This window comes from Podarcis filfolensis (genome assembly GCF_964270895.1).
Source record: "Podarcis filfolensis genome assembly, chromosome: 9".
NCBI lineage: Eukaryota > Metazoa > Chordata > Lepidosauria > Squamata > Lacertidae > Podarcis > Podarcis filfolensis.
The window spans coordinates 67,115,638-67,143,145 of NC_139610.1; the positions used below are offsets into that span (position 1 = coordinate 67,115,638).

Here is a 27,508-nt window from a genome sequence, read left to right on the forward strand (position 1 = left end):
TGAGGGGCCTGGGCAATGTTTCATTCCAAAAGGAGTTAGTTTTTATGCCTCAAGCTGTGCAGTATCTGCAATACTCTCTTGGTCTGAAAAAGCACCATTTCTACTGTTTCATTCATATAATAATGGCAGAGCTCTGCACGGTCACCAGTTCAAAGAGCTTCTTTAAAAACCTTGAAGCAGCATCTGGAGATTTCGTTTACTGCTATGAAGTGTGCTGACTAAGTAGGGAAGATACATTGAAGAAGTGCTTCTACGCATGAAGAGAGGAGGTTAAACTTCCTGGAGACCAAACTGAAGGCTGTACCTAATCTGAGTGTTCCCCAGTGGCTCAATGACCGTACTTTCCTTGTTGGGGCGTGGGTGGTGCTGTGGTCTAAACCACTGAGCCTCTTGGGCTTGCCGATCAGAAGGTCAGCAGTTCGAATCCCCGTGATGGAGTGAGCTCCCGTTGCTCTGTCCCAGCTCCTGCCAACCTAGCAGTTCAAAAGCATTCCAGTGCGAGTAGATAAATAGGTACCACTGCGGCGGGAAGGTAAATGGCGTTTCCGTGCACTCTGGTTTCCATCATGGTGTCCCGTTGCGCCAGAAGCGGTTTAGTCCTGCTGGCCACATGACCTGGAAAGATGTCTGTGGACAAACGCCGGCTCCCTTGGCCTGAAAGCGAGATGAGTGCCGCAACCCCCCAGTCACCTTTGATGGGACTTAACCATTCAGGGGTCCTTTACCTTTTACCTTATTTTCCTTGTTGATACCACTGGTCATCTTTCAGATCTCAATGTGAAGCTGCAAAGGGAGGCAGGAATCACCTGCACTGTGAATGCCGCAATAGATACTGTATGAATTCTTATTGGGTGGGTAAAGCTTTTCCAGACACACTTACACTTGCTGAGGCAGGGGGGGGGGGGCAAATCCTCTGCAATATACATTAAGGGTCTAAACATACCGGAGATGTTTAGTGCATGTTTTAAAGACCTTACAAATGCAAATTAGACCTCTTTGAGAAGCTTTTCAGTTTCAAAGTGGAAGATGTACCACCTGATACTCAATCTGAGATGTTAAAATCATAGAATAAAACAGTGGTACCTTGATTCTCAGACGCCTGGTTCCCAAAAGCCTGGAAGTAAGTGTTCTGGTTTTCGAATGTTTTTCGGAAGCTGAACGTCCAATATGGCTGTCGGCTACTGTTTCCGGGGCGCCTGCACCAATTGGAAGCTGCGTCTTGGTTTTCAAACATTTCGAAAGTCAAACAGACTTCCAGAATGGATTAAGTTTGGCACTTTTGTTTTTGCTATTTATTATGTGTTTTTGTTTTTGAGGCTTTTTCGGTTAATTTGTTTTTGTGGCTGTGTGGAACCCAGTTCAGCTACTGATTGATTGATTGATTGATTGATTGTGTGACTGCAGAGATGGATAAAAGTCCCCGATCCAAACAATGACTATCATCAGTGCAGGTAAGGAAAAAAATATTTTTTTATTTTTATCATCCACAATACTGTCTTATTTACTTTATAGTACAGCACATTGGGGACGCGGGTGGCGCTGTGGGTAACACCACAGTGCCTAGGACTTGCCGATTGTATGGTCGGTGGTTCGAATCCCCGTGGCGGGGTGAGCTCCCGTCGTTCGGTCCCAGCTCCTGCCCACCTAGCAGTTCGAAAGCACTCCTAAGTGCAAGTAGATAAATAGGTACCACTTTATAGCGGGAAGGTAAACGGCGTTTCCGTGTGCTGCGCTGGTGCTGGCTCGCCAGAGCAGCTTCGTCACGCTGGCCACGTGACCCGGAAGTGTCTCCGGACAGCACTGGCCCCCGGCCTCTTAAGTGAGATGGGCGCACAACCCTAGAGTCGGACACGACTGGCCCGTACGGGCAGGGGTACCTTTACCTTTTTACAGCACATTGATTGTTGCTTTCATTTTATGGATCAATGGTCTTGTTAGATAATAAAATCCATGTTAAATTGCTGTTTTAGGGGTTGTTTTTAAAAGTCAGGAACGGATTAATCCATTTTGCATTACTTTCTATGGGAAAGCGCGCCTTGGTTTTGGAACGCTTTGGTTTTGGAACGGACTTCCGGAATGGATTAAGTTTGAGAACCAAGGTACCACTGTACTGGCCAAAAAGAAGGTGGTGTTTTAATATGGTTTGGGTCTTTTAAGTATGGAACTGAGTTCATTCTACCCTCATATAATTTGTGTACATGTTGTCCCTGAAATTGCTTGACATTAAAGGGCTTAATAAACAAGATAGCCTTAGCGTGCCATTTTTTTCAGCTGCAGATCATCAGCTTTCCAAAGGCACGCATTTTTCCCAACTTCACATTTTATGTCCAGCTACACACAAAACAACAATAACAGACCTGGAGCATTTCCCCTGGGAAATTTGGCCGAAACAGGCAGCGCTTCTCCCACAGAGCAAGGAAGCACCTAGCCAAAGACAGTAGCCTGACACTGACACCCAGTGGCGAAAGAAAGGAACTGTGCCTCAAAACTTCTGTTAGATTTCTGTTTTGGTCAAGGGGAAGACTAATCAGAGCAGCCAAAACACTTTTTATAAAATTCGTAAGAGCAGGGGGTTCAGCATTCCCAGATATTAGAACTAAACACAATACTACTTCACGTGATAAATTGGTTTATCCATGAAAAACTTCAGTAATGCAACCAGGCAACAGTACTTGGCTTGTTTATGAGCTTAAGAGTGCTTAGTTTATCTTCTATAATAATAATAATAATAATTTATTATTTATACCCCGCCCATCTGGCTGGGCCTCCCCAGCCACTCTGGGCAGCTTCCATAGAAACCAAAAATACAGTAAAATATCACACGTTAAAAACTTCCCTGAACAGGGCTGCCTTAAGATGTCTTCTGAATGTCAGGTAGTTGTTTATCGCTTTGACATCTGCTGGAAGGGCGTTCCACAGGGCGGGCGCCACTACCGAGAAGGCCCTCTGCCTGGTTCCCTGTAGCTTTGCTTCTCGCAATGAGGAAACCGCCAGAAGGCCCTCGGCGCTGGACCTCAGCGTCCGGGCAGAATGATGGGGGTGGAGACGCTCCTTCAGGTATACTGGACCGAGGCCGTTTAGGGCTTTAAAGGTCAGCACCAACACTTTGAATTGTGCTCGGAAACGTACTGGGAGCCAATGTAGGTCTTTCAAGACCGGTGTTATATGGTCTCGGCGGCCGCTCCCAGTCACCAGTCTAGCTGCCGCATTCTGGATTAGTTGTAGTTTCCAAGTGACCTTCAAAGGTAGCCCCACATAGAGTGCATTGCAGTAGTCCAAGCGGGAGATAACCAGAGCATGCACCACTCTGGCGAGACAGTCCACGGGCAGATAGGGTCTCAGCCTACGTACCAGATGGAGCTGTTTCGTTAATGCTGCTAATGTTGTTTTATAGATTATAAATGCTGTATCGAATTGTTAATCGGATAATGTGACATTTCCTTTAGCTTCTTCTTGTTGCTTCGTTAACAGTGTTTTATAGAGTGCAATTGTTTCAACGACAATTTGTTAATCATTCTATATGATTTGTGATGTTCCATTATGTGCTACTGTGTTACTGTTGTTTATTGTTTGCAAGCCACTTTGGGATTCATTTGGATGAAAAATGGCATAGAAATATAATAAATCAAAAGTAAATCAAATAGAAAATGTCTGGTAGTGTTTTCCTGTACAGTAAGGAACAGATGGGACAGGTCCCCAACCTGACACAAAGGGAAGGTCCCTTTGTGGGTTAAAGCATTAAAACAGAATATTAGAAAATATGCAAAGCAATTTACAATCATAAAAACAAGACTGGTCCTAAATACATATGTGTTCATTCATAATTTTCTTGGTATGCTGTTTTTCAACACGCAAAAAAAAAAAATCTAAAAGGAGCTTACAAAAAAAGAAACAAACAAAGGAATACATTACAAGAAACAAAAACAAACAAAAAAAGGAATCAATTTCAAAATCAACCATCACAAGAATAGCTTCAGCTCAGGGGCTCATAAAGATTTGCTTTCCAGAGCAATTGTGTTATTGCAGCAACAGCTGCTATTGTGGGATGCAGGAAACTCAACAACTTCTACAGAAGACAGAGAATGAAGAAACTTAGAACAATCGCTTGGAAACTCCCTGAAATTACTTTAGTTTAATTTTCCAGAGAATTTACTCCATTGACCCAGAAGGCTCTTTGACCTACGGCGGTTTCTCGGGCGTGCTTAGCAATGCAACCAGGCAGAGGTTAAACACTTGCAACAGCAACATCAAAACCTTTGTACTTGCCATGGCTGGCCAATTTACAGAGCAGGAGGTCAAGAATGTGGTGGAAATGTGAATAAACGTCTATTATTATTATTATTAATCTCATTTATTGTGGCTTTTTACAGTCTCAAAGGAACTTGACAAAAAAAGAAAAAAAAGAAACGCAGTATATGAAAAAAAATTAAGAGGAGAGAAAAATTAAAGCGCCAACAATACAATATACACAAATGCACAGTAAAATAAGGATCTAGTCCTAACCACCCATCTAAAAGATGAGCACCACCAGAGGAGGCACCATTATTAATTAACAAAAGACCTGGATAAACAGGGAAAAGCTTAGCCTGGTACCTAAAAGCTGCCAGAGATGGTAGAAAGAACATTCCATAGGCAAGGGGGCCAACACTGACAAGACCCTTCTTGCCTGACCAAGACCCCTGCGTTTCCTACAAGTGGGAAACACAGAGAAGGGCTGGTTCATATGCGGAGAGTCCAGTCGGCGCTTTGGGGCAAATATAATATTATACCTGGACTTGCACATATTACACCTGTGCTGGACACAGAGGAATGGTGGGAGGCACCAGCTAGGGAAGAAGGCTCTGAGCCAGGGGGCTGGTGGTGAGTGGTCAGAGGGAGAAGAAGGGGCAGACTGGGAGGAGATGGTGTTGGAAGCTGAAGACGCAACAGGCTTTAGTGAGCAGGAAGAGGCTGTGGCAGAGAGCAGTCCAGAATCAGAGGCTGGAGAGGAGGGGGACCAGGAGACGGAGATGAGGTGGGCTGCTGAAGAAACCAGGGAGTCTTCCTTTCCTGCTGCGACCAGCTCCTCTCCTCCCTGGTCTCCCGTAGAGGAATGAAGAGGGCAGAGCAAAGAGAGACTAGACAGAGCCTCAGCTTGCTGTTGCTGTGGAATAACCAGGGAGAGGAGGAGTCTTAGAGAGTGGTGGCAAGGCGAGGACCTCCAGTCCTTGCAACTGCCTCACTGGGGCCAGACCTACAGAGAACAGTTGCTGTGATACTAGGCCTGAGCTGCTTTGGTTTCTTTGAATAAAGCGTTAACTTCACTGACACCTGTGTTTTTTTCATTGCTGACCTACTCCAGACTCCAGCTCCTGACTTCAAGTGCCGTTAAAATATCTGAAAAGTGCAATGCAGTAGAGATGGGAACCAGTTACGTAACAAATGAATACACATCAATGGTCATGTTTCAGAAGAAGCAGACCTCCAAAAAAGCCTTCGCCTTTCTCAAAACAAAGGGCGAGAGTTTCCAAAACAATACCGAAAAAGAAATCCCCCAAACTTTAAAAAAACGTCTATTGTTACCCAGTCTTGCTCAGTGAATAACTCGTCTCAGAGAACCACCGGCAGGACTCCTCCTTTGTGAGGAGTCACCGCTGCTTCACTTTCCTGGTCACCTGCGCCGTACAATAGTGAGAAATAATCTGAACGAGGATCGTGCAGTTGATAAGGAGGAAGAGCAAGCCTGCTAGCCAGATGAGCAAGAAAGTGTTTTGCCCTTTGAACTCCAGAAAATAGGCTGGCGCCAGCCACAGACCCTGCCCAAGAAGCCACAGCAGGAGAAGCGTGGCGGCCCGTACCCAGGACATCCTCAAGCGAGGCAACACAGGTGGAAGGAGGCAAAGGTACCAGAGGAAATACTGGGATGTGCACACTTTGTTGAAGCTCACAAACACCGCAGTGTGCAGGAAGCAGCAGAAGACAAGGTCCTGGTAATAAGCCAAGGATATGACCAGCAGGAGGAGGAGCTGCGGAAGGAAGGCCGCAAGTCCGAGGGGGAAACTCCACTCGCTTTCCGCCGTCAGGTACAGCATGTAAAAGTAAGGCGAGAAGTTATGGCGGATGTCTCTGCGCGTCAGGTGGTAGAGGTAGGTGTGCTCCAGAAACTCCCAGCCGTAATGGAGGTAAAACGCGAGGCCCAGGGCTGCAAACGTGGAACCGGCCACCGTCCCGAAAACCAGGACGTCGCGGCTGGACAACAGCCTTAAGAGAGGCCGCAGGAAGTCGCCGGCAAGAGAGAGCGTCCGCTTCGAAACGTCTGCTTCTCTTCGCTCGGGGTTCCCGCAGCTTTGCAGATGGAGGGCTAACGGCAACGCATAGGTCGCCGGGTAAATCTTCATATGTACGGAGAGGCCGTAAAGAACGGCCGCCATCGCCAAGCGCCTCTTCTCCACGTAGTACATGGTGCCAAGCACCAGGCTTGCGACGAGAGATTCTGCATTGCCCCGGCTGGATACGGTCATTGGCAAGGGATTGAGGAGCCAGAAGGCGCAGCAGCCACAAGCCTCCCTGTCCCCAAGGCCTCTGAGAAGCAGGATCTCGTAGATGAGGTAAGCGGCAACCATATCCCCAGCAACGAAAAGGATCTTTCCGTACAGATCAGTCAAGTGAACATTTGGGGTCAAGATCCAGGCCAGCAGCGGGGTGTAACGGTAAGTGGCTCTCAGGTAGGGAGATTTCCCTTCCATAACGTACTTGGCGCCGTCGGTGAAGACCTGATAGTCGATGTCTGTATATTTCACCAGCATCGTCCTGTCCTGATAAACTCCGTAGAAGACAAGAGCGAGCCTGATGGTGAACGCAGCGCTGAACAGGAGTTCTTTCCTGAGGAATCCGGAAAGGATCCATTCCCTGAATGTCTGATGTGGCGCCATATTTGGATCTCTTTGAGAGGGGGCGTTAAAACAAGAAGCGGATCCCACTGCTGGTCCAGACTTGAGCCATCCTTCACGGTCACTCCTGCCTTGCTGTCGACTTCTTCAGATGCAAATCAAATCAACAGAGCTCTGCATAAGTAGCAAACAACCCTGTTTAAAAGACAGTAAAAGGCAGAGAATGGTCACTTGCTATTGGCATTTTGCAAGGGCCTAGCTATTTTACCCAGTGCTGGGGGAACCCTTTGACCTGCCAGCCATGCTTCTTTGTTTATTCAATTTGCATCCCACCCAAAGTAGCCCAGATTATATAAGATCATATTGTACCAACCGCACCATATTAGCAGAACTTGAGTGATACTTGTAAACACAACAAATACCGTTTGTGGAGTAGACGGGAACAATATTAAAGAATTTAAAACTTTCCAAAGTAAACAGCGACAGTATAAACAGTACAATGAGAATGACTGGAAGACTTGTTTTGTCAGAAGTCTTTTTTATTTAAGTGTTTATTTAAGTATTAGGAAGAATAAGTTTTCATGCATGTAAATCTGCTTTTTCTTCTTTCTTTTTTCTGTATTTTCTTCTTTTCTTTTTTCTTAATTCTTTTTTCTTTAATTTTCTTTTTGTAGTATGAGATTGTCAATTCTTTGTATATGTGTGTAATTTAAATTAATGAAGATTATTAAAAAAAAAAAAAGTAGCCCAGAGTGGCACGCATCAAAATGTCAAAACGATACAATTTAAAATAAGGTGGAAAGCCTATTAAAAGCAATTAAAAACCACCGAAAACACATTTGCAAACATTGGCAAGGGTTCAAAATTGGGCCACAAAGCAGATTTCTCCAGGCTGACCAATATCGCAGTTTTTAAGGAAGGGCGAAAAGCAAATTTAAAAGAATAATAATGCAAGCAGCTCCCCACTAGCACATGATCTGCTTGTGTGTGATTGAGCACACCGCAGCGCTGGAAACCCGGAAGTGGAACCTAGAAGTGGGGAGCACCTGGGAGAGGCTCTGTGGAGGGTCCACTTCCCTTTCTGGGTTCCCTGTGCCGCATGTGTACGCAGTTGCACAGAAGTACATCGTGTGCAAGTGGGGACTTGTCTGTACAGTGGACACTCGGATTGTGAACATGATCTGTGCGGGAGACACGTTCGCAACCTGCAGCATCGTGCCTGCGCATGTGCAGGTTGCAATTCGGCGCTCCTGCGCATGTGAAAAGCGCGATTTAGCGCTTCTGAGCAGACACAAAGCGCCGAAACCCAGAAATAACCTGTTCTGGTACTTCTGGGTTTGGTGCGGTGCGCAACCCAAAAACGCGCAACCCGAAGCATCTGTAACCCGAGGCAAAGGTAAAGGAACCCCTGACCCTTAGGTCCACTCGTGACCGACTCTGGGGTTGCGGCACTCATCTTGCTTTACTGGCCGAAGGAGCAGGCATACAGCTTCCGGGTCATGTGGCCAGCATGACTAAGCCGCTTCTGGCGAACCAGAGCAGTGCACGGAAACGCCGTTTACCTTCCCGCCGGAGCGGTACCTATTTATCTACTTGCACTTTGATGTGCTTTCGAACTGCTAGGTTGGCAGGAGCTGGGACTGAGCAACGGGAGCTCACCCAGTCGCGGGGATTCGAACCGCCGACCTTCTGACCGGCAAGCCCAAGGCTCAGTGGATTAACCCACAGCACCACCCGCATCATAACCTGAGGTATGACTGTACAATTAAAGCAGAAGCCTGGCTTTTGGTTAGTGGAGCTTCCTTGTCTTGTTTTGTAAGCCGCTTGGGAAACACGGCCAGACGCAGGGAAACTAGGAATCTGAGAGAACAGTGTGGAAGGTACATAATGCAATTTGACAGCGGGTCTCGTCTTGTGAGCTGCCTGGGCAGGGATGCCATTTTCCCCAACCTGTTACATGCAAGAACAGGTTGGGAAACCTCTTTCGGCCTGAGGGCCAGATTACTTAAGTGGAAACCTCTTGGAGGCTGTATTTCGACAGTGGGCAGGCCCAGACATGCAGAACCATAAACACGATCAGGCACACATTTCTAACGCATGACCTTAGAACACAGAGAGACAGAATAGGGCACATTCCCAACACACACAAACACACTCCTAACTCACACTTTTAACTCAAAGAATCAGAGCCACAGTTCTACACACATCCTTTGGGCATGCATGCATGCACACAGAATGAAGCTCGCATTCCAAACTCACACCTTTTGCGTGCACACATAGGAAAAATTCAGACACACAGTTCTAACACACAGCCTGCGTGCATGCAGACAAACAAATGAGGAGACACAGACTCCTAAGTCACCTTTAGCATACACTCAAAAAGAGTCAGAGCCACACAATACACTGAGAGAGGAGAATCTGCATGGAAAGAACAGCTAGACTGGTGACTGGGAGCGGTCACCGAGACCACATAACACCAGTCTTGAAAGACCTACATTGGCTTCCAGTACGTTTCTGAGCACAATTCAAAGTGTTGGTGCAGACCTTTAAAGCCTGAAATGGCCTCGGTCCAGCATATCTGAAGGAGCATCTCCACCCCCATCGTTCTGCCCGGACACTGAGGTCCGGCGCCGAGGGCCTTCTGGTGGTTCCCTCACTATGAGAAGCAAAGCTACAGGGAACCAGGCAGAGGGCCTTCTCGGTAGTGGCACCCGCCCTGTGGAACGCCCTCCCACCCGATGTCAAAGAGAAGAACAACTACCAGAGTTTTATAAGACATCTGAAGGCAGCCCTGTTTAGGGAAGCTTTTAATGTTTGATACATTACTGTATTTTAATATTTTGTTGGAAACTGCCCAGAGTGAATGGGGAAGCCCAGCCAGATGGGCGGGGTATAAATATTATTATTATTATTATTAAAGGTAAAGATAAAGGTACCCCTGCCCGTACGGGACAGTCTTGACAGACTCTAGGGTTGTGCGCTCATCTCACTCTAGAGGCCGGGAGCCAGCACTGTCCGCAGACACTTCCGGGTCACGTGGCCAGCGTGATGAAGCTGCTCCAGCGAACCGGCACCAGAGCAGCACACAGAAACGCCGTTTACCTTCCTGCTATACAGCGGTACCTATTTATCTACTTGCACTTAAGGGTGCTTTCGAACTGCTAGGTGGGCAGGAGCTGGGACCGAACGACGGGAGCTCACCCCGCCGCGGGGATTCGAACCGCCGACCATGCGATCGGCAAGTCCTAGGCACTGAGGTTTTACCCACAGCGCCACCCGCGTCCCTATTATTATTATTATTATTATTAAAATGGTAAAATAAGACCCAAGCAAAGAACAGGAAAGACAGAGTATTGAATGGATTGGGGGTGGGAATAAATTGGGAGGCGAGGCCCAGGGTGGGGTAGAGAGGAGGGTCTCATTGCCTGGGAGCAGAGAGAGAGGGGTGGGACCCTCTTTCTGCTGCTGAAAGAGAAGGATCTGCTTGGGAATAACTAGAGGGCTGTCCCTGCTGTTGGGAGCTCAGAGTTGCAGCAGCAACAGGGACATGGAGCAGAGAATCAGGAAGTGTTTTGGGGAAAAAGGATGGCAAGGAAAGGAAGGAAGGAGCTGGAGCTGTCCCTGTGCAGAAGCAGATCGCGCGCAAACAAGGATTGACAGAAATCCGCTCTTAACGGTGACTAAACTTCGGCATTGCAAGTTTTTTAAAGCAGAGGTTGGGTGGCCAGCTGTCATGGATTCATGCATTGCAGGGGGTTGGTCTAGATGACTCTCAGGGTCCCTTCCAATTCTACAGTTCTATGGCTCTATGCATACCCTATTCCATACCCTCCAGCATTTCTCCAATGAAAATAGACATTCCCTCCAACATTTCTCCAATGAAAATAGGGGCATCATACCAAAGGTCTGTATAGAAGAAGGGGAGGTATGAGGAAGTCAAAGAAACATGTTATTGAAAAATTGTTACTGAAATTGACTTGTTTTTAATATTTTTCTTTTTCTTTTTCTTTTTGTGTTTGTATAAAATTGGAAAAGCTAATAAATATTTATATATATAAAAAAAAAAAAAAGGTCTGTATAGTTAAAGCTATGGTTTTCCCAGGAGTGATGTATGGAAGTGAGAGCTGGACCATAAAGAAGGCTGATCGCCGAAGAATTGATGCTTTTGAATTATAGTGCTGGAGGAGACTCTTGAGAGTCCCATGGACTGCAAGAAGTTCAAACCTCTCCATTCTTCAGGAAATCAGCCCTGAGTGCTCACTGGAAGGACAGATCCTGAAGCTGAGGCTCCAATATTTTGGCCACCTCATGAGAAGAGAAGACTCCCTGGAAAAGACCCTGATGTTGGGAAAGATGGAGGGCACAAGGAGAAGGGGACGACAGAGGATGAGATGGTTGGACAGTGTTCTCGAAGCTACCAACATGAGTATGACCAAACTGCGGGAGGCTGTGGAAGACAGGAGTGCCTGGCGTGCTCTGGTCCATGGAGTCACGAAGAGGCGGACACGACTAAATGACAACCACCACCACTGAGCTGCGTGCATTTATGTGCCCACGTGCCCACCTTTATATTTATGTGCATTTAGCCCGGATATGACCATTTCTTCAAGGAAGGAGAGGGAGCAGAAGTAAATAATGGGGAGGAATAGCGAGCAGGGCAGGAGTAGGACCTTTGCAGGAAAGGGTACCTGTGAGCGTGACTCCGCCGCGCAGGTTGCTCCGGGGAAGAAGGTCCGCGAAGCTGCTTTGCAGCATTTGGAAAGCAAATCTCCTCGCCTCCAGGAAGCAGGGGCTGCCTGGAGAAGCGCATGCGCATTTGCGGAACTGAAGCCGCAGTCTCTGCCCTTCCTGGTCCTGCTTCGCCAGGAGAGCGAGAGCGGGAGGGAAGTGGGCAGGAGATGCGGAGTGAGGGCAGCGCCAGGGCTACATGTTGCCGCACGGCGCATGCTCGGCGCTGCGAAGGTAGGGTTTTTTTTTAAATTCTTGGGTAGAAGGAATTTGTTTCTATGCCGCTTTTCATTCAGACGGCTCTCAAAGCCGCTCACGAGCAATAAATAGCAATGCGGTAATAGAGCATCGCAAATGCAGCCCAAGTCGCACGAAACAACAAATCATCCATAAAACAGTTGCAGCCTAAAAATCAGCAAAACACAACGACTGTAAAAGTTGTCACATGTGATTAACATGTCACATGTATAGCATTGGTGGTTCAGTGGTAGAATTCTCGCCTGCCACGCGGGAGGCCCGGGTTCGATTCCCGGCCAATGCAACTTGACTTTTGGGTTAAAATTTGGGACGCGGTGGCGCTGTGGGTTAAACCACAGAGCCTAGGACTTGCCCATCAGCCTTCTTTATGTAGCATCAATTCTTGGGCGATCAGCCTTCTTTATGGTCCAGCTCTCACTTCCATACATCACTACTGGGAAAACCATAGCTTTAACTATACGGACCTTTGTTGGCAAGGTGATGTCTCTGCTTTTTAAGATGCTGTCTAGGTTGGTCATTGCTTTCCTCCCAAGAAGCAGGCGTCTTTTAATTTCGTGACTGCTGTCACCATCTGCAGTGAGCCCTGCATGGCATAGCTCATAGCTTCTCTGAGTTATTCAAGCCCCGGCAAGGCAGTGATCCATGAAGGAGTTGGATCAGGTTAGCCATATTGATTTGTATGCTGTTGGTGGATTTTTGTCATTGTCTTGTTGGGCTGTGTATGTGATAAAGGGGAGCCATTTGTCCCTGTGTCAGTTTCAGTTTATTGGTTAATTTTTCTAGTAGGGCTGTTTCCCATGCTGTTTGGGAGGCATAAGCATGCAAGCAAGGTGCAAAGCAGGGCTGGTGGGGGCAGAGAGAGAGGTGTGGCCTAGGGAGAGGGGGCGTGGCCTGGGAGAATCTCAAAGGCCAAATGAAGGCAGCCAAAGGGTCAAATTTATTTTTTTATTATTAAATATTTATTAAAATTTTCCACCTTAATAAAAAAAATCAAAAAAGAAAAAACAAAAAAATTAAAAACACATAAAGTTTACAATCCGTATTTTCAATAACATATTTCCCTGACTTCCCCACACCTCCCCTTCTTATATTCCAATTCAAATTGTTAGTTCAACAAGTTCTTATCCCCAATTTTTAACCTTTTTATATTTAATTCATTTTAGAAAAACCAATCACACATCAATATTTATACATCAGTGCTCATTCTTAAAACCTTTTTCTAAAGTCGACCCAAATTCCCTTCCACGAATTCCCCAATTATCATACTAATAACAAAACAAAATAAAAAAACAGATTATAATTGTACACCCTTTGGATTCCCAAACCCCACCACCCCCTTTCCCGGTTTCGATCCCCAACAGATGTCCATCAGTCTTAATCTATCAGCCTGGAGACCTCACGTCCGAGGCTCTTAATTCTCTCTCAATTCCTCTCTGCCGGTTTTTTTGATAGTCCTTAGTATTAAACACCAAATCTCGGAGAAGCTCTGTCCCAATAAGGTCCATGTTTCTTCCAGCCAGACCTCCATACTTAAAAGTGGAGCCCGAATCTTGTTTCTTACTCCTTTTAAGTCCAACCAAAGGGTCAAATTTAGCCCCTGGCCCTTTTTAAAAGACAAGGACAGAATCTGGCTCCCTCTCAACAAGAGGATGGTGGGCGGGGGTGGGATTCATCTACCAAGTTAGGTGGTTTCAACGCCTTTGGATGGGGCTGCCCTCCCATCCAAAAGGAACCAGCTTTACATTTAACAGCTTCTGGCTCAGTTGGTAGAGCATGATACTCTAAATCTCAAGGTTGTAGGTTCGAGCCCCATGTTGGGCAAATGTTTCCTGCATTGCATGGGGTTGGACTAGATCAGCGGTTCTCAATCTGTGGGTCCCCAGATGTTGTTGGACTACAACTCCCATCATCCGTGAGATCTGGCCTTGCTAGCTAGGGGTGATGGGAGTTGTAGTTCAACAACATCTGGGGACCCACAGGTTGAGGAAGGCTGGACTAGATGATCCTTTCAAACTCTACAGTGGTACCTCTGGTTGTGAACAGGATCCGTTCCGGAGGCCCGTTCGCAACTTGAAAAGACTGCAACCTGCGTCTGCGCACACGCGGGTCACGATTCGCCGCTTCTGCGCATGCATGTGACGTCATTTTGCGCGTCTCCGCATGCACGAGTGGCGAAACCCGGAAGTAACCCTTTCCGGTACTTCCGTGTCGCCGCAGGACGCAACCTGAAGCAAACGTAACATGAGGTATGACTACTTCTCTACGATTCTAGTCTGGGGTTCCTCCTAGACCCAGCACTATCTTGGGAGTGTTTTGCTCTATGGATTTAGGAACTAGAGCCCTTTCTGGACAGAGGTAGCCTTGTTACAGTTGTTTCATAGGTTGTGATTCATAAATAGCATCAAGTCAGTAAATGCCCTCAACTTTCCAGAGTACAGCAATCCAATTTCCTACATGCCCTTTTAATATATGCCCCAAAGTTGCCCTTCTTAAAGTTTCAGCTCTCCTTGTCAAGCTATTTGGAAGTTGAGTATCTGAGAGGCATCACCACAGAACCTTTTTAGTATACATGAATTTACGTTGTGGCCTTCGAATAGATTCCTACCTCCTGTTCACCTCCTTCCCTGCACTTTTGACCAAGACTTATTTTTCCCTAATGGAGTTCACCTGGCCACCCTATGATTTCAGAAAAATCATGCAGGCCTTAGGTAGTCAGGGTGGTAACAGGGCTGTCTTTAACTGTACTGAAATGTTTTGACCAGTTACTTAACTTATAAATTGAAAGTGTTGCTTCTGTTGTAGGGGTAGTTAATCAGAAATCTCTATGTGAGCAAGATAGGAAACAATTGAGCATGACCATTTATATATATATATATATATATATATATATATATATATATATATATATAAAAAAAATTAAATAGAATATAATAAAGGTAGCCATTTTTACATAAAATATGCCATGATTCGTTAAGGTAATACATTGTGTTAAGTAAATGATCATTTTTTCCCCAAGTATCTGAAAGCAATAAGATCATATGGCTTGGATCATGGGGCGACCCAAATATCCTCCATTTAGTCTATATAGAATACTTAAATCTTTCTAACCCTGAAATCCTAGTACGGTTTCTGCAATTTTTTTTGCCAAGTCCTGGGACCCAATCTGTTCCATGGGTCTAGTAGTTTGCCTCCAAATTCTGGGAAGCGCATTTCCCCATTAAGAAAGTTTTTGTTTCCATTACTTTCATTCTAATTGATAAAAAGCTATCATATTCCAAAAAGGACATCCTGGAATTTCTGACTTATTCCCAGCCATATTTCCATACTGATTGCCAAAATCACAGCTGAGACTTAGTTAGGAAAAGCATTTGGTTTTATTGAACTGAAGCAAAGAGATCTGAGTTATCTTTGAGAGAAAATAGCTTTCAGAAAACATCTTTTGAGACTCTGGCTTGCAGTACCAAAAAGGCAAATCTTCAATGTACAGTATTTATATCATATACAGAATACAATAAATTAATATCTACATGCAACATACATGAAAGTTACATACACACTGTAAAAATACAATATTTTTCAGCTTATTTTGTTTTTTAAAGTTTTTATACAGATTTTAATTTACATTTTTACACAATTTTTGTAAACTTTTTTTTCCTTTATAAAAATCAGAGCACACCATACATCACCATTCACATCTGCACTTCAGCCTAGACACGTTGGCCACACAATGCTACAAAATCCTAACTTACGCAGCCCCTTCATTTCTACCATGACATTGCTTTTACATTATTATACTACGGAGTAAATTTCTTCTTTTGCTCACTTTGCATATATTTGAAAATATTAAGTAAAGCAACCATAAAAGTCTGTGCTTTAAGAGAAAAGAAAATGGCAAGCAATTAAGTGTCATTACAACCACTTTCATCAACTTCACATTTACCAACACTTCTGCATAATCAAATAGCCTTTCCGCTAACAGCTTTCACTTAAGCATGCAAACGTGTTATGATTAAGAAATTATTTATGACAATGTAAAATACTGGAAAAAAGCTACAGGAGTTAGTAGTAAAAGGGAAAGTAGACTTTACATTGAATGTCAAAATTTCTAATTTAATAGTTTGCTTTTTCACATTAACACTAAGGTTTTCTGAATACACTTCAGTTCCTAAAATGGATAGGAAAGCCGACCCTTGAGAAGTTTTAACACTAAAATATACCTGGCACATTGAACCAGATTACCCTCTGGTTTTCACTTTAAAAGGGGACATTATTCATCCCTAAATAACACAAGCATATTCCTTATTTAATACACTTCCTGAAATTCCACAAAGCTTTAAAAAAAAGGAGAGAGAAACTCCTTTCTTAAAAAAGAATGCACAACTAAAGTTTTGGTTAAAAGTACTTCAGTCCAGACAGAAACAAGCATACACTTCTTTGTAACTCAGTCTATCCCAAAAATAGTTCCCCATATTCAACCTCTAATTTCAGCAAGGCATTCAAGCACATATCAAGCTTTACAGCTCTCTTATAGCCTAACTAACAAACAGTGTGCACTTGTTCATGCTCCTCACTGGATAAAGACCTAAATGGTTGGTTGGATCAACCCTGCTACATTTGACTTTTGCCACTGTAAGTGGTGTGTATGTTTTGGGTACTGCATGAGACCTTGCGTCAAGGTACAGAGGGTGCTTACGATACCTGTTGCCTATAGTACTATAATGCATTAAAAGCTCAGCCTAGCACACGGAGTTGATTTTGGCTTGAGGTCAAAGAAGAAGGTGCTTTCCAGGTCACTTGGTGGAGAACTGCTAAGACTTTCTTCTCCACAGCTCATATCTTCACAGGAGTCCTCACTAGGGGGTAAAATATGAAGAGTTATATACAGTTCACATAAGTAAAAAAAGATTTTTTAAAAAAAGGATTTTAAAAACCCACTCCAAATAGACACTGTTTATGAGGGTCTTTTTCTACTTTTGGGTTGTATTATTTGCATCACATTTCTTAGCAGCATCTGAGTGCTTATTTATTTATTTTAAATTCCCTAGCAGTCTGCACTGCACCCAATTGCATTAAGAATAGATTCTGCTTTCATGGTGTGAGGGTTCTGTTAATGACATTATGCACAGAATTCCCAGCACAAAATCAACAAGAACTTGACTCTGATTATCAGTTTCTCAAGTGATTAAAATGTTCATCACTGTCTACAATTTTAAACTAAGCAGTGTCAGCTGCTATAATTCAAATAAGTTCTTTCACTTTAGATAAGGTCAATCAAGGTCTGCACAGCTGCTAACTGCCTTATTGCACATTGGTCTCGTATTTCATTACTGAGCATCCAACTCTTGCAGCCTCAAAGTTTAACTGGCCAATTCAAAATGCAGCATTGCTTTAAACCAATTTAAACAGCACAGAGTGCTTGTAGTCTCCTCAAAATATTTACTGTCAGAGAGACCCACATTATAGTACAGTGGTACCTCGGGTTAAGAACTTAATTCGTTCTGGAGGTCCGTTCTTAACCTGAAGACCACTTTAGCTAATGGGGCCTCCTGCTGCTGCTGTGCCGCCGCTGCACGATTTCTGTTCTCATCCTGAAGCAAAGTTCTTAACCCGAGGTAATATTTCTGGGTTAGCGGAGTCTGTAACCTGAAGCATCTGTAACCTGAAGCATCTGTAACCCAAGGTACCACTGTACTCCAAAGAATCTGCAGTAAGTTATTAAAATTTATCTATGTTTTCATCACTTGTTAAGTTCAAGAATTAAGATTGTACTAATGCTGTTGCAGTAGTGATTTCCACTTGCTTGCAGAATCAATAGCCCTTCTACATGTAAAAGGAAGTGTGCTCTGAGGTATGATTCCTCCCCACAAATGTATGTAAACACCATCACAACTGATGCAATACAAGCTGTTTGGTTTTATGGGATCTGGAACCCACCAAGATAGTAAATGTAGCTCCAATATTTGAAATGCTAACAAACCAATACTACTTGGTTATCATCTGATCTTAAATTACACACATGCCACAAAAGAAAGTTACCATTAAATTTATTGAGATGCCATTACTTGAAAGACGAGCAGGTAAACAGAGAAAGCCCCATGGGATATACCTACCTCTCACTCTCATCAATACATCCAGCCTCTGGGATTGTGGGCAACTCAGGAACACTGTAGTAGCTGTTTTGAAGATTTTGAGCAGTACGCCTTGAAACAATCCAAACTAGTTTCTTATGGTCTGGCTTGCAACAGGCAGGAGACGAGTAATCCACTAAGCATTTTGAAACCAGCTCTCTCCAATAGAGCAAGTCACTGTCACTTATCTAAAAACAAAAGAAGACACTCATATTTATTTGTATTCATTCAAGAGACCTCTACTACAAATCCACTATGCCTGTATTCTCATCCACAATAACCCGAGTGTGGGGCTTGTGTTCAAAAAAACACCAGCTGGAATCGTAGTCTGAGGGATGTGCTGAAAAGCTCATCACCAGAAAAGCTGGATGCCTAAACACACTGCAGTGTTTGCATTCTGAAACACTTTCTGTGTGTCAGCTGAGCTCAACTTTCGCTTCTGGCCTAGTTCTCATACAGTTCCCCCAACATACTGTGCTAAGATCCTACAAAAGAACAGTAATTTAAAAGACCCCCACTTAGTCTCAATTGCAGATTCAGCCACACACCACATCTTCAAAGACTTTACATATTTAACTGAAATCCCAGCACTGGCACTGTGTGAGCTGATGAGGTACTGCAGTTAATGACAGTTTATAGAACACTTGCGGTTGCAGATGAAGTATGTGAAATCTCATACTGCAACAAATGTCTCCTGTATAGAATCATATGATGTAAGATGGGGATGTCTTTTATTTTTGAGTCCTTGTTACACTTTTACTTCTGATACTTGCCTCTGCAAAGCTATTCCAAAGCTTTTCAGCCATGTGACCTTCCCAATCTCCCTATATCATGCATTTGGAAACTAATTCCCATATTCAGAGGAGCAGACTGTATTAGGATTGCTGGGTCCAAATGATATAAAGCAAAAATGGTTGAATCTCTTACCTTTGAGTGCTTCTGAACATACAGAACCATCTCAAACAATTCAATGGATTTCAGAGCCTGCACTTCCAGGGACAGAAGGCACAAGGCCAAGATGGATGGCTGAAAGTAAAAACACACATATCTAGCAAAGTAACACATTACTGGATTCCATCTTTTGCCTGTCAACTACCCATTTCAGGTTTACTTTTGCTTTAACTTATAAATAAATTACTCCCACCACCACCAACACATACCGTAGTTTTCGCTCCATTACACACATTTTTTTCCTCCTAGAAAGTAAGGGGAAATGTCTGTGCATGTTACTGAGCGAATGCTTCTCTCCTCCGTGGTTTCCAGCGGGAGAAGAGCCGCTGAATGGGGAGGAGAGAGGGACAGAGTGCCTGCTTCTTTAAAGGAGCAAAGCGGGAGGGGAGAGGAGCCGCTTACACGAGTGTAAGCGGCTCCTGTCCGGTTGGCTCCTTTAAAGCAAGCAGGCTCTCTGTATCTCTCTCGGCCCCACTCAGCAGCTCTTCTCCCGCTTTGCTGGAAATAGCAGGAAAGATTTTCAGCTCGCTAAGGGGGGGGGGGAGGGAGAGAAGCAGAACCTGCTTGCTTTAAAGGAGCAAAGTGGGAGAGGGGAGGAGCTGCTTACACGAGTGTAAGCGGCTCCTGTCCGGTTGGCTCCTTTAAAGCAAGCAGGCTCTCTGTATCTCTCTCGTCCCCACTCAGCGGCTCTTCTCCCGCTTTGCTGGAAATAGCACGAAAGATTTTCAGCTCGCTAAGGGCGGGGGGGGGGGGGGAGGAGGGAGAGAAGCAGAACCTGCTTGCTTTAAAGGAGCCTACCGGACTCCTTTAAAGCAGGACAGGCGCCGCTTACAGGACAGGAGCCGCTTACACTCGTGTAAGCGGCTCCTGTCCGGTAGGCTCCTTTAAAGCAAGCAGGCTCTCTGTCCCTCCAGCAAAGTTTTTCAGCTCGCTAAGGGGGGGGGGAGGACGGAGAGAAGCAGAGCTTGCTCCACGAGTGCTCCTTGTCCCTTGAGTGCTTTTCCTTCCCTCCCCACTTAAAACGTGGTTACAAAGCACAGATCCACATGGATCCTCAGGATTTTTGCATTGGGCTACCCCAAGCTCACCATCAGATCACATGTCTGTGGCCACAGCATGAACCACAAAAATCATACATCCACTGTTTCATGTAGAATATTTTTTTTCTTGTTTTCCTCCTCTAAAAACTACATGCGTGTTATGGTCGGGTGCGTGTTATCGAGCGAAAAATACGGTAAAAGCCATAGTACAGAGACAAGTAAATGACTGTTTTATATTTCACATTAATGATATAGTAATATTTCCTTTTTATCCCCGGGAATCATTCCACAGTGTACCATGAGAAAGAGGTGGCACTGGCAAATTAAGACTGATCTCATACCCACTACAAGAAGACAAACTACTGAGATTATAAAGCCAACTTAATAGTCTTCATGCTGTTATCACTTTTGTATGTTTGCTAGCATCTCCAATTTAATGGCCAAATATACAGTATTTTTTTCGCCCTATAGGGTGCACTGGCCCATAGGGCGCACCTAGTTTTTTTTTGGGGGGGGGGAATAAAGAAAAAAGATCATTTCCTCCCCAAGCGCGGGGCTGGGGCGGGGGAAGCCCCCAGAACAGGCTGCTATCCACAAGCCTGGGGAGCCCGGCGGGAACTCCCGCGGGCTCCCCAGGCTTGCGGATATCTGCCCGAAGCCCGGGGCACGCTCTGCTGCGCTCCCCGGGTTTCGGGCTGCAGGCTGCTGTCTGCAAGCCTTGGGAGCCCGGCAGGAACTCCCGCCGAGCTCCCAAGGCTTGCGGATAGCTTCCTGAAGCCTGGAGAGCGAGAGGGGTCCCTCTCGCTCTCCAGGCTTCAGCAATAGCCTGCATTCACCCCATAGGACGCACACACATTTCCCCTTCATTTTTGGAGGGGAAAAAGTATGTCCTATAGGGCAAAAAATACAGTAATTGTGCCATTCATTATATTGCCCATACTCCTCCTATGCTTTGCTGTTATTTACTTACTTTTGCTTTTGAAAAGACTAGTCGGCAGTTGCAAGCTTTAAGTTGTGCTTCCAGTTTGTCAAGATTCAACAATTCTTTCCTATACAAAGGACAAGATGGGAAAATGTAAACCTGGGTTATCTAGCAGTGTGGCAGAGTTCAACTCAGTTAAGATGCCTGCAGCGTTACTCAAAATGTAAGGCGGGTGCACTGATCCTATTTCCCAGTCTACAACCCTCAATGCACCTCACCGCTCCCGTTCATCTTGTAGAGACTACAGGCTCTCCAATCTTGGCTGCATTTCCTTATCTCACTGTGCATGAGCACATATTATTGGGAAACAATAACTGGAGCGTCTGCAGCCACAGCAAGCAGGAAAGTACAGGCAGCAATGGGAGAGGGATGGCCCAGAAGGCTAAAGACAGAATGAGGGCTTCAAACTACCCACTGAACAACAGGGAATAAGGCTGATCCCACACGTACCTTTCTGAGGTATGACAGAGTACAATAGTATGGTACAAGTGCAAAAAGGTTAAGGCAGTAGTAGCTTTGAAGTCAAAGTGCAGCTTTTCTGAGATTATTTTCTCCATCCGCTTCAGGTCGGACACAGTGCATTTGCATTGGCTAATCCGGATGACATCATGGAGGGATGGGATGTTGCATTCCTCTTCAACCACTCGAGCAGCCAGCTGGAAGCAACAGACCCCAATGCAGGACAAGTGCTTAGGTTTCACCTAGGGAGAAGGAAAAGAACATTGGGAACAACTAGCAGCATGGATGGTAAGCTACCTAGCAGCAATGTGTAATGGGCAAATAATGAAAAAAGGTACTGAAAATCCATTCATAATTATTTGGGTTCTGCTGCATACCCTTATTGCCTAGAACAATAAGACCCTTATAGTAGAAAGCTGGCTCGTACTATGCAACACTAGGACAAGGTTTAGTAAGTTCAGCCTGTAACAGTACTCCGGCTGGTAGTGGGCATTTACTACAAATTCAGCAATATTATTCACTGGGTATCATCTGGAATGGTGCCATAGATTCAGATAACCTCACTAAGAAGTGTAATATGATTGCAATTTGGCTTTGGAGCAAAAAAAAAGTCAGAGACAAAGACAGGGAACTGAGGAAGACAAGGAAAACGTGGGAATGCTATTTTCTGTTTCTGTCACACACCTATAATAAGGCAATTATCTTAGATTACCGTATTGCCTTAAAGTCAAAAACAAATGCCAAAGACAATAGAAACATATTGTTACTGAATATGTGCTAAAATGCATACAGCTGCTCCCTCTAGATGTACCTTCATGAGTGCCAAAAATCTGTCTAGGATGTTGACTGCCAAGACAAATGTTTCTGTGGCAAACCCGAAGAAGTTGGTAAGACTCCAGAGATCTTCAACTTTTGCATTCCTCATTCTTGGACATAAGGCGTTTTCATTCTGTGTAGCAAGAAATAGCTTCGTGTTATATGTATAAACCCTGCACAGAAATGTCTTAGAAGCTGATCTATACATTCTGATGTGGTGTGACAGCCAACCTCATGGCGATTTGGAATGGGGATGAAGAGTGCAGGCAAATACTCCATAGTTAAGCTGTCCAGAAGCCAGAAGGCCTTTCCGCTCAACATGTCACTGATTCGCCAAACAGCTTGTCAATAACAGATTTTTTTTTGCAGGGGTGGGGAGTTCCGTTGCACCACTGGAAGTCTTTGCACCAACAGGACAACTTAACTGGATACAACCCAAAATCTCTTTACAAAATAACACAATATATAGAATGAAGTATGTGCCAATTTCTTTTCTTCTGAACCTAAGTTTGAACAGGAACCTTTGGGGGAAAATGAAATGCAGTTCAGAAGAAGTCCTGGTTTAATCTTGGACTACAAGCCACAAAATGAATATATACTTTGTAGTTTGGGTATAATGTCATTGGAACAAAGCATGATAAATTCAGCAAAGCAAGCGTACAAGGAAAGGAATGAGTGCACAGTGATCATTCTGCATTGTGAGTGCTACATCTGATCCAGCCAACTGTATGTGATGTGATCTGAACACCCTATAGCACTTTTAATACCAGTCCTACAAGCTAGCCAGTGGGGTTAGAGTGCTGGACTAGGACCTGGAAGTTCCAAATCCCCACTCAGCCATGAAGCTCACTGGGTGAACTAGAGCTAATTACCTCAGAGGGTTGTTGTAAGGATAAAAGGGGAAGGAAGAGAATCAATAGTCCACCTTGAGTTCCTTTGAGAGAAGGTTGAATATATGTTTAATAAGCTACATGAAGAGAAATCTATGATTTTGGTCGTTTCCCTATCAAATCTCTCACATGCAACCAAAGTTCAATCATGTGAATCATTAATTCCCAGACCCAGAGAAAAGCTTTTCCTCACCTCAACAGTGCACTCAATCAAGCTAAGCCCCTTTTCCCGAGGCTGGTATTTCCATTCTTGCTCCAAATGGATTTTCAGCTGCCTGAAGAGCCAACTGCTCATTTGTTCTTCTACTCCAATGTCCTTCATCTTAGAAAGTAGGGGAGAGGAGGAAGGAAAGTCAATTTGAACATTCTCAGGAGGGAAAAATCACATCCATTCCAGAGTTTAAATGTGTGTTACAACAGCAACATAATCACCACTCAGAAGCAAATAATTAATGCTGTATTTCCAATTCACCCAACTTGTGTTGAGCCCATGGAGATAGCAAGCCTTACAATTAAAGAGCATAGTATGATTTGACAATTTCAGATGACACATTTCTCTGAACTGCCCACATGCCCATCTATCTAAACTGTTTACAGTGTATCGTACTAAAACCATGCAATGGGAGAGGAAAAACACTCCTCTCTCTCCAGCTGAAAACCTGGGCCTTTCACCCAGTGCTTCACTAAGAGGCCAGTGCATAGGGAGTTTGGTTGGGGGGGGTGAGGGGGGGTGGAGCACAGCTGAATGCTGTCACGTACGCACAGTGGAAGCAGCTTCCAAATGACTGAAGGGGGCAGCAGCAGAACAGACATACAGACTCACCAGTAAGAAACATCATCAGGCTACAACACTGAATATTTCCCTGGGAAGCAGACCCACCACAATAAAAGACAGCTTACTGTTGAGTAACCTGGCATAATGATATCAGGCTGCCCAAATGATAAGGCATTCTAATAAACTCCCCTGACCCCTTAAGCATATAACTCTGCAATTCTACCTGCTAAATTTTGGCTTTTACCCATCTGGCTTTCCTGTGATCCCAATACAGTGGGAGCTTTGCAGTATCTTGCTACTCTTTCCTTATTAGGTTTCGAATTAATTTGTTTGTTTCTAGTCCTTAGACCGTTACAAAAGAAAAAAATAACAATTTAAATTCCTTATAGGTAATCTGTCAGACACACACACCCAATCACTCACTTTGAGTCAGCCTGTTTTCAATTCCACCCTAAGCAAAGGGATAATCTTTGTTCAACCTCGAAACAACAACAAAAATCTGGGGAGCAGAGATGGGTGGGTGGTGGCAGGGAGGGACGGACGGAGAACTATCAAAACATTTGTCCCAAGGCCTAGATCATCTGCTGCCATCCTCAGCTAAGCCCTCACACACAAAACCTGTAAAACACATAAAGGATTTCACTCTCAACCAACAGCTTGGGGTTTGGATAAGAAAATGCCCTTTAGACAGAAGGTGAAAAGGATTGCTCTGCACAATCTACATCTAGCACAAGAGCACCTCAAAACACAAGAGATCCCTTTTAATCCTCTTTGCTGGATGTGAAACCAGCCAAAATCTCCCTCAGTTCTCATTTTTTGCCCCATTTCTCTATTTCTGTTCCGCTGATATTTTTCTTGAAAGCCCCACCTACAGCACTGCCACAGACATTCCCCTCAAATACACATCCCAACATCTCCTGCTTATCCCACATGCAACCATTTCCTCCTTTCTGGGGAACTTACATGGGGCCTTCCCCCAACCCGTGAGGCACTTGTCCAGCTCTACGTGCCTCCTCCCAGCTATCAAAGACTGGACAGTTATTGCAAAATACTTTCTGGTGTCCTCTGTTCACCTCCATAGCCCTAGTGAAGAGTTCAAGCAAACTCTTCCCAAACACACAGCAATAGGTATGAGCCTTCGTCGAAAGCTCATACCAGAAACAAACTTAGTTGGTCTCCAAGGTGCTACTGGAAGGAATTTTTTTATTTTGTTTCGACTAGGGCAGACCAACATGGCTACCTACCTGTAACTAACACAGCAACAGGGTTTGGCTCAATTCCCACCGATCCCTTGCAACCCATACCATCAAGAGTCTCTCCAAGCCAGCAGTCCTATCTAAGGTCCAGGGGGGCTCTGCCCTCCCAATTACCGATTGCTTTCCATTACCAAAAAATCCTTTCACCCCACAGGACACCTCACCCTCTTAAGCAAAGATACACCCCTGTCAGCCTCCCCCAACCCTTTCTAAAACTTAGTCTCCCATTAAAGCTCTCCTGGGATCTGTGACAGACAAAAGCTTTCAGTGGGGCCCGCCCCTCATGAGCCTTGTCTCCTCACCCCCCCCCCCCGCAAATCACTGCGCTCCACTCCCTATCAGCCCCTCCCCTTCATATGGATATTACTGGCTTGCCTTATTTTGCACCAAGGCTTACTAGAGTGATTGAGAGGCACTTGGAAAATGAAAATATCCTTGCAGCCACTGAGTAAGCAGCAGGCAGGCAGAGACCACCTCAGTATCACCTTGGTACATTGCTTTAGTTTAATACTGGTGGATTGTCATAGTTTGATACTGTTACTGTGCAATTTACTCATTTATCTTCATGTTACTTGCAAGCTGCCTTGAAAAGATTTAGATCCGAAACAGGACACCCACAACGCTCCTTCAATCTCACCCTTCCCCTCCCAGCAGAGATTTAACTTTGTAAATCTGAGAGTGGTTCACATCGCAACAAAGAAAGCAAACAGTAAACGCACAAATCACCCCTCCCCAAACACAGCAGGACACATTAAATAAAAATGTATCTCCAAACAAGCTGCGTCCTCCATCCCCCTCAATAGTACTGTTTAAAGAAACTGGCGAGGACAAGGGTGCACAAAAACAAAAAGGCCTTCGGCCAATTATTTCCTCTTCCTGGCATTCTGACATTTTATTCCAGTACCTGCTTTTGCAATTGTTTTCATGGCCCTGTCTTTTTCTTCCTTTTTTTGGGGGGGGGAATGTGTGTATATATGAATCTCTCTCATATATATATATATGCATATATATATTCCATGCATGCATGCTATGGAATCTGAAACTATCACCACACATAAATACATAGCCTGTTAAGTCTTTTTCATGTACTTAAAAAAAACAACTCCTAAAAATAAATACAATCGATAGATCGGGTGTGTGTGTGTGTGTGTGTGTGTGTAATGCACAATCACCCCGAACGTACTATCAAAATAGGGAGGACACAGCAGCTTTTAAACCTTTGGGGGGGGTTCTTTGATAAATATGCCAGATTTGTTCTAATGATATATATTTCGTGGGTTTCGGGGAGCACTCCTTGCTCAGCCGATTTTCGGAATATGAAGCAGTTTACAGGGGACGCTTTTAAAGGAAGAAAGCGACGCTACGAAAGGCTTAACCCCCCCCCCCCATTTTTCCATCTCTCAGCCGAACATACCTCTCCTCAGGGGCGCCGCTTCTCGTCTTCTCGGGACCCCGGAAGGGACGGAGGAGGGAGGCCGGGGGCTGGAGCGAAGGGAGGCGGCGGGCGGTTGTCCCCTCAGCGGTGGCGACAACAACAGCGAACGGCCGAGGCGCCCCGTCCTCACCGACCCATCCAGCTGCCCTCCGCCCACTCCAAGCCCCGACCTTCCCCCGTCCTTCCCGGCCCGGCGTCAGCGCGAAAGCAGCAGCGGCACCATCGCCTCCCGCTCCCCAAGCCCCGGAGACCTCCGCGGGGCAGCCGAGCCGGAGGCGCCTCAGACCCACATCAAAATGGAGTCCGCTCGGAAGACAGCCGAGGAGCCCCGGGCCCCGCCCCTCTTTCCGTCACGTGACCGCCCGCCCGCCCGCCGCGCTCTCCTCCTTGTTTTGTTTCCCTCGAGTTGCTTTGGGCGGAGGGATTCGCAGCTGCGGCGGCGATGCGGTCCTGTAGGAGGAAGGGGAGGGGGAAAAATAAACCCTCTCGTTTTCTCACTTCCCGCCCCCCACGAATGGAATATACCTCATCGAACGCCAGTAGCGATTTGGGGAACGGCGGGAATGCTTCCTCCCATCAACCACGCAAATGAATGCCCTTTGCTTTTAACCGAGAGGCGGAAGGACACTCCATGCCTTGGGACGCATCGCTCCTTTTAAAGGGACAAAGGTGGGGGCGGGAGGAAAACCTTCGTTTTGAAAAGGCCGCCCAAAAGGCTGCTTGCTGATTGGTTGGTGGCTGCAGAGCGGTGATTGGACGCGGGGGGCGGGCCTTTTTTGTTGTTTCTGCGCCGGCCATCCGAATGCTTTGTGGTTCAGAGGAGTTGGCGCTGACTGGTGGGAGGTGACGGCAGTTCGCTGTCAAGATCAGCCAATGAGGAGAGAGACCTTTGGCTTCTCCCTCCCTCGGGGCTCTTTTTTG

The 27,508-nt window shown here is 45.3% G+C and overlaps 2 protein-coding genes across 3 annotated transcripts; both read right to left on the reverse strand.

Annotated features, from left to right (window-relative positions):
- Positions 1–4,344: 4,344 nt before the first annotated feature.
- Positions 4,345–11,665, reverse strand: PIGM (phosphatidylinositol glycan anchor biosynthesis class M). Its single transcript, XM_083571566.1, has 2 exons — positions 11,558–11,665; positions 4,345–7,064 (listed from the first exon to the last, which is right to left on the reverse strand). The coding sequence occupies exon 2, from the start codon at positions 6,909–6,911 to the stop codon at positions 5,628–5,630; it is 1,284 nt and encodes a 427-aa protein (XP_083427692.1). The 5' UTR covers positions 6,912–7,064; positions 11,558–11,665; the 3' UTR covers positions 4,345–5,627.
- A 3,545-nt stretch (positions 11,666–15,210) lies between these two features.
- Positions 15,211–27,009, reverse strand: CCNG2 (cyclin G2). 2 transcript variants are annotated; one of them, XM_083571694.1, is made up of 8 exons: positions 26,567–27,009; positions 23,315–23,443; positions 22,227–22,364; positions 21,407–21,657; positions 20,945–21,023; positions 18,911–19,009; positions 17,966–18,171; positions 15,211–16,708 (listed from the first exon to the last, which is right to left on the reverse strand). In XM_083571694.1, the coding sequence occupies exons 2-8, from the start codon at positions 23,441–23,443 to the stop codon at positions 16,579–16,581; spliced, it is 1,032 nt and encodes a 343-aa protein (XP_083427820.1). In that variant the 5' UTR covers positions 26,567–27,009; the 3' UTR covers positions 15,211–16,578. The 2 variants fall into 2 exon arrangements, with proteins under 2 accessions (XP_083427820.1, XP_083427821.1); XM_083571695.1 differs by lacking the exon at positions 26,567–27,009 and adding an exon at positions 24,320–24,511.
- Between the last annotated feature and the right edge of the window lie 499 nt (positions 27,010–27,508).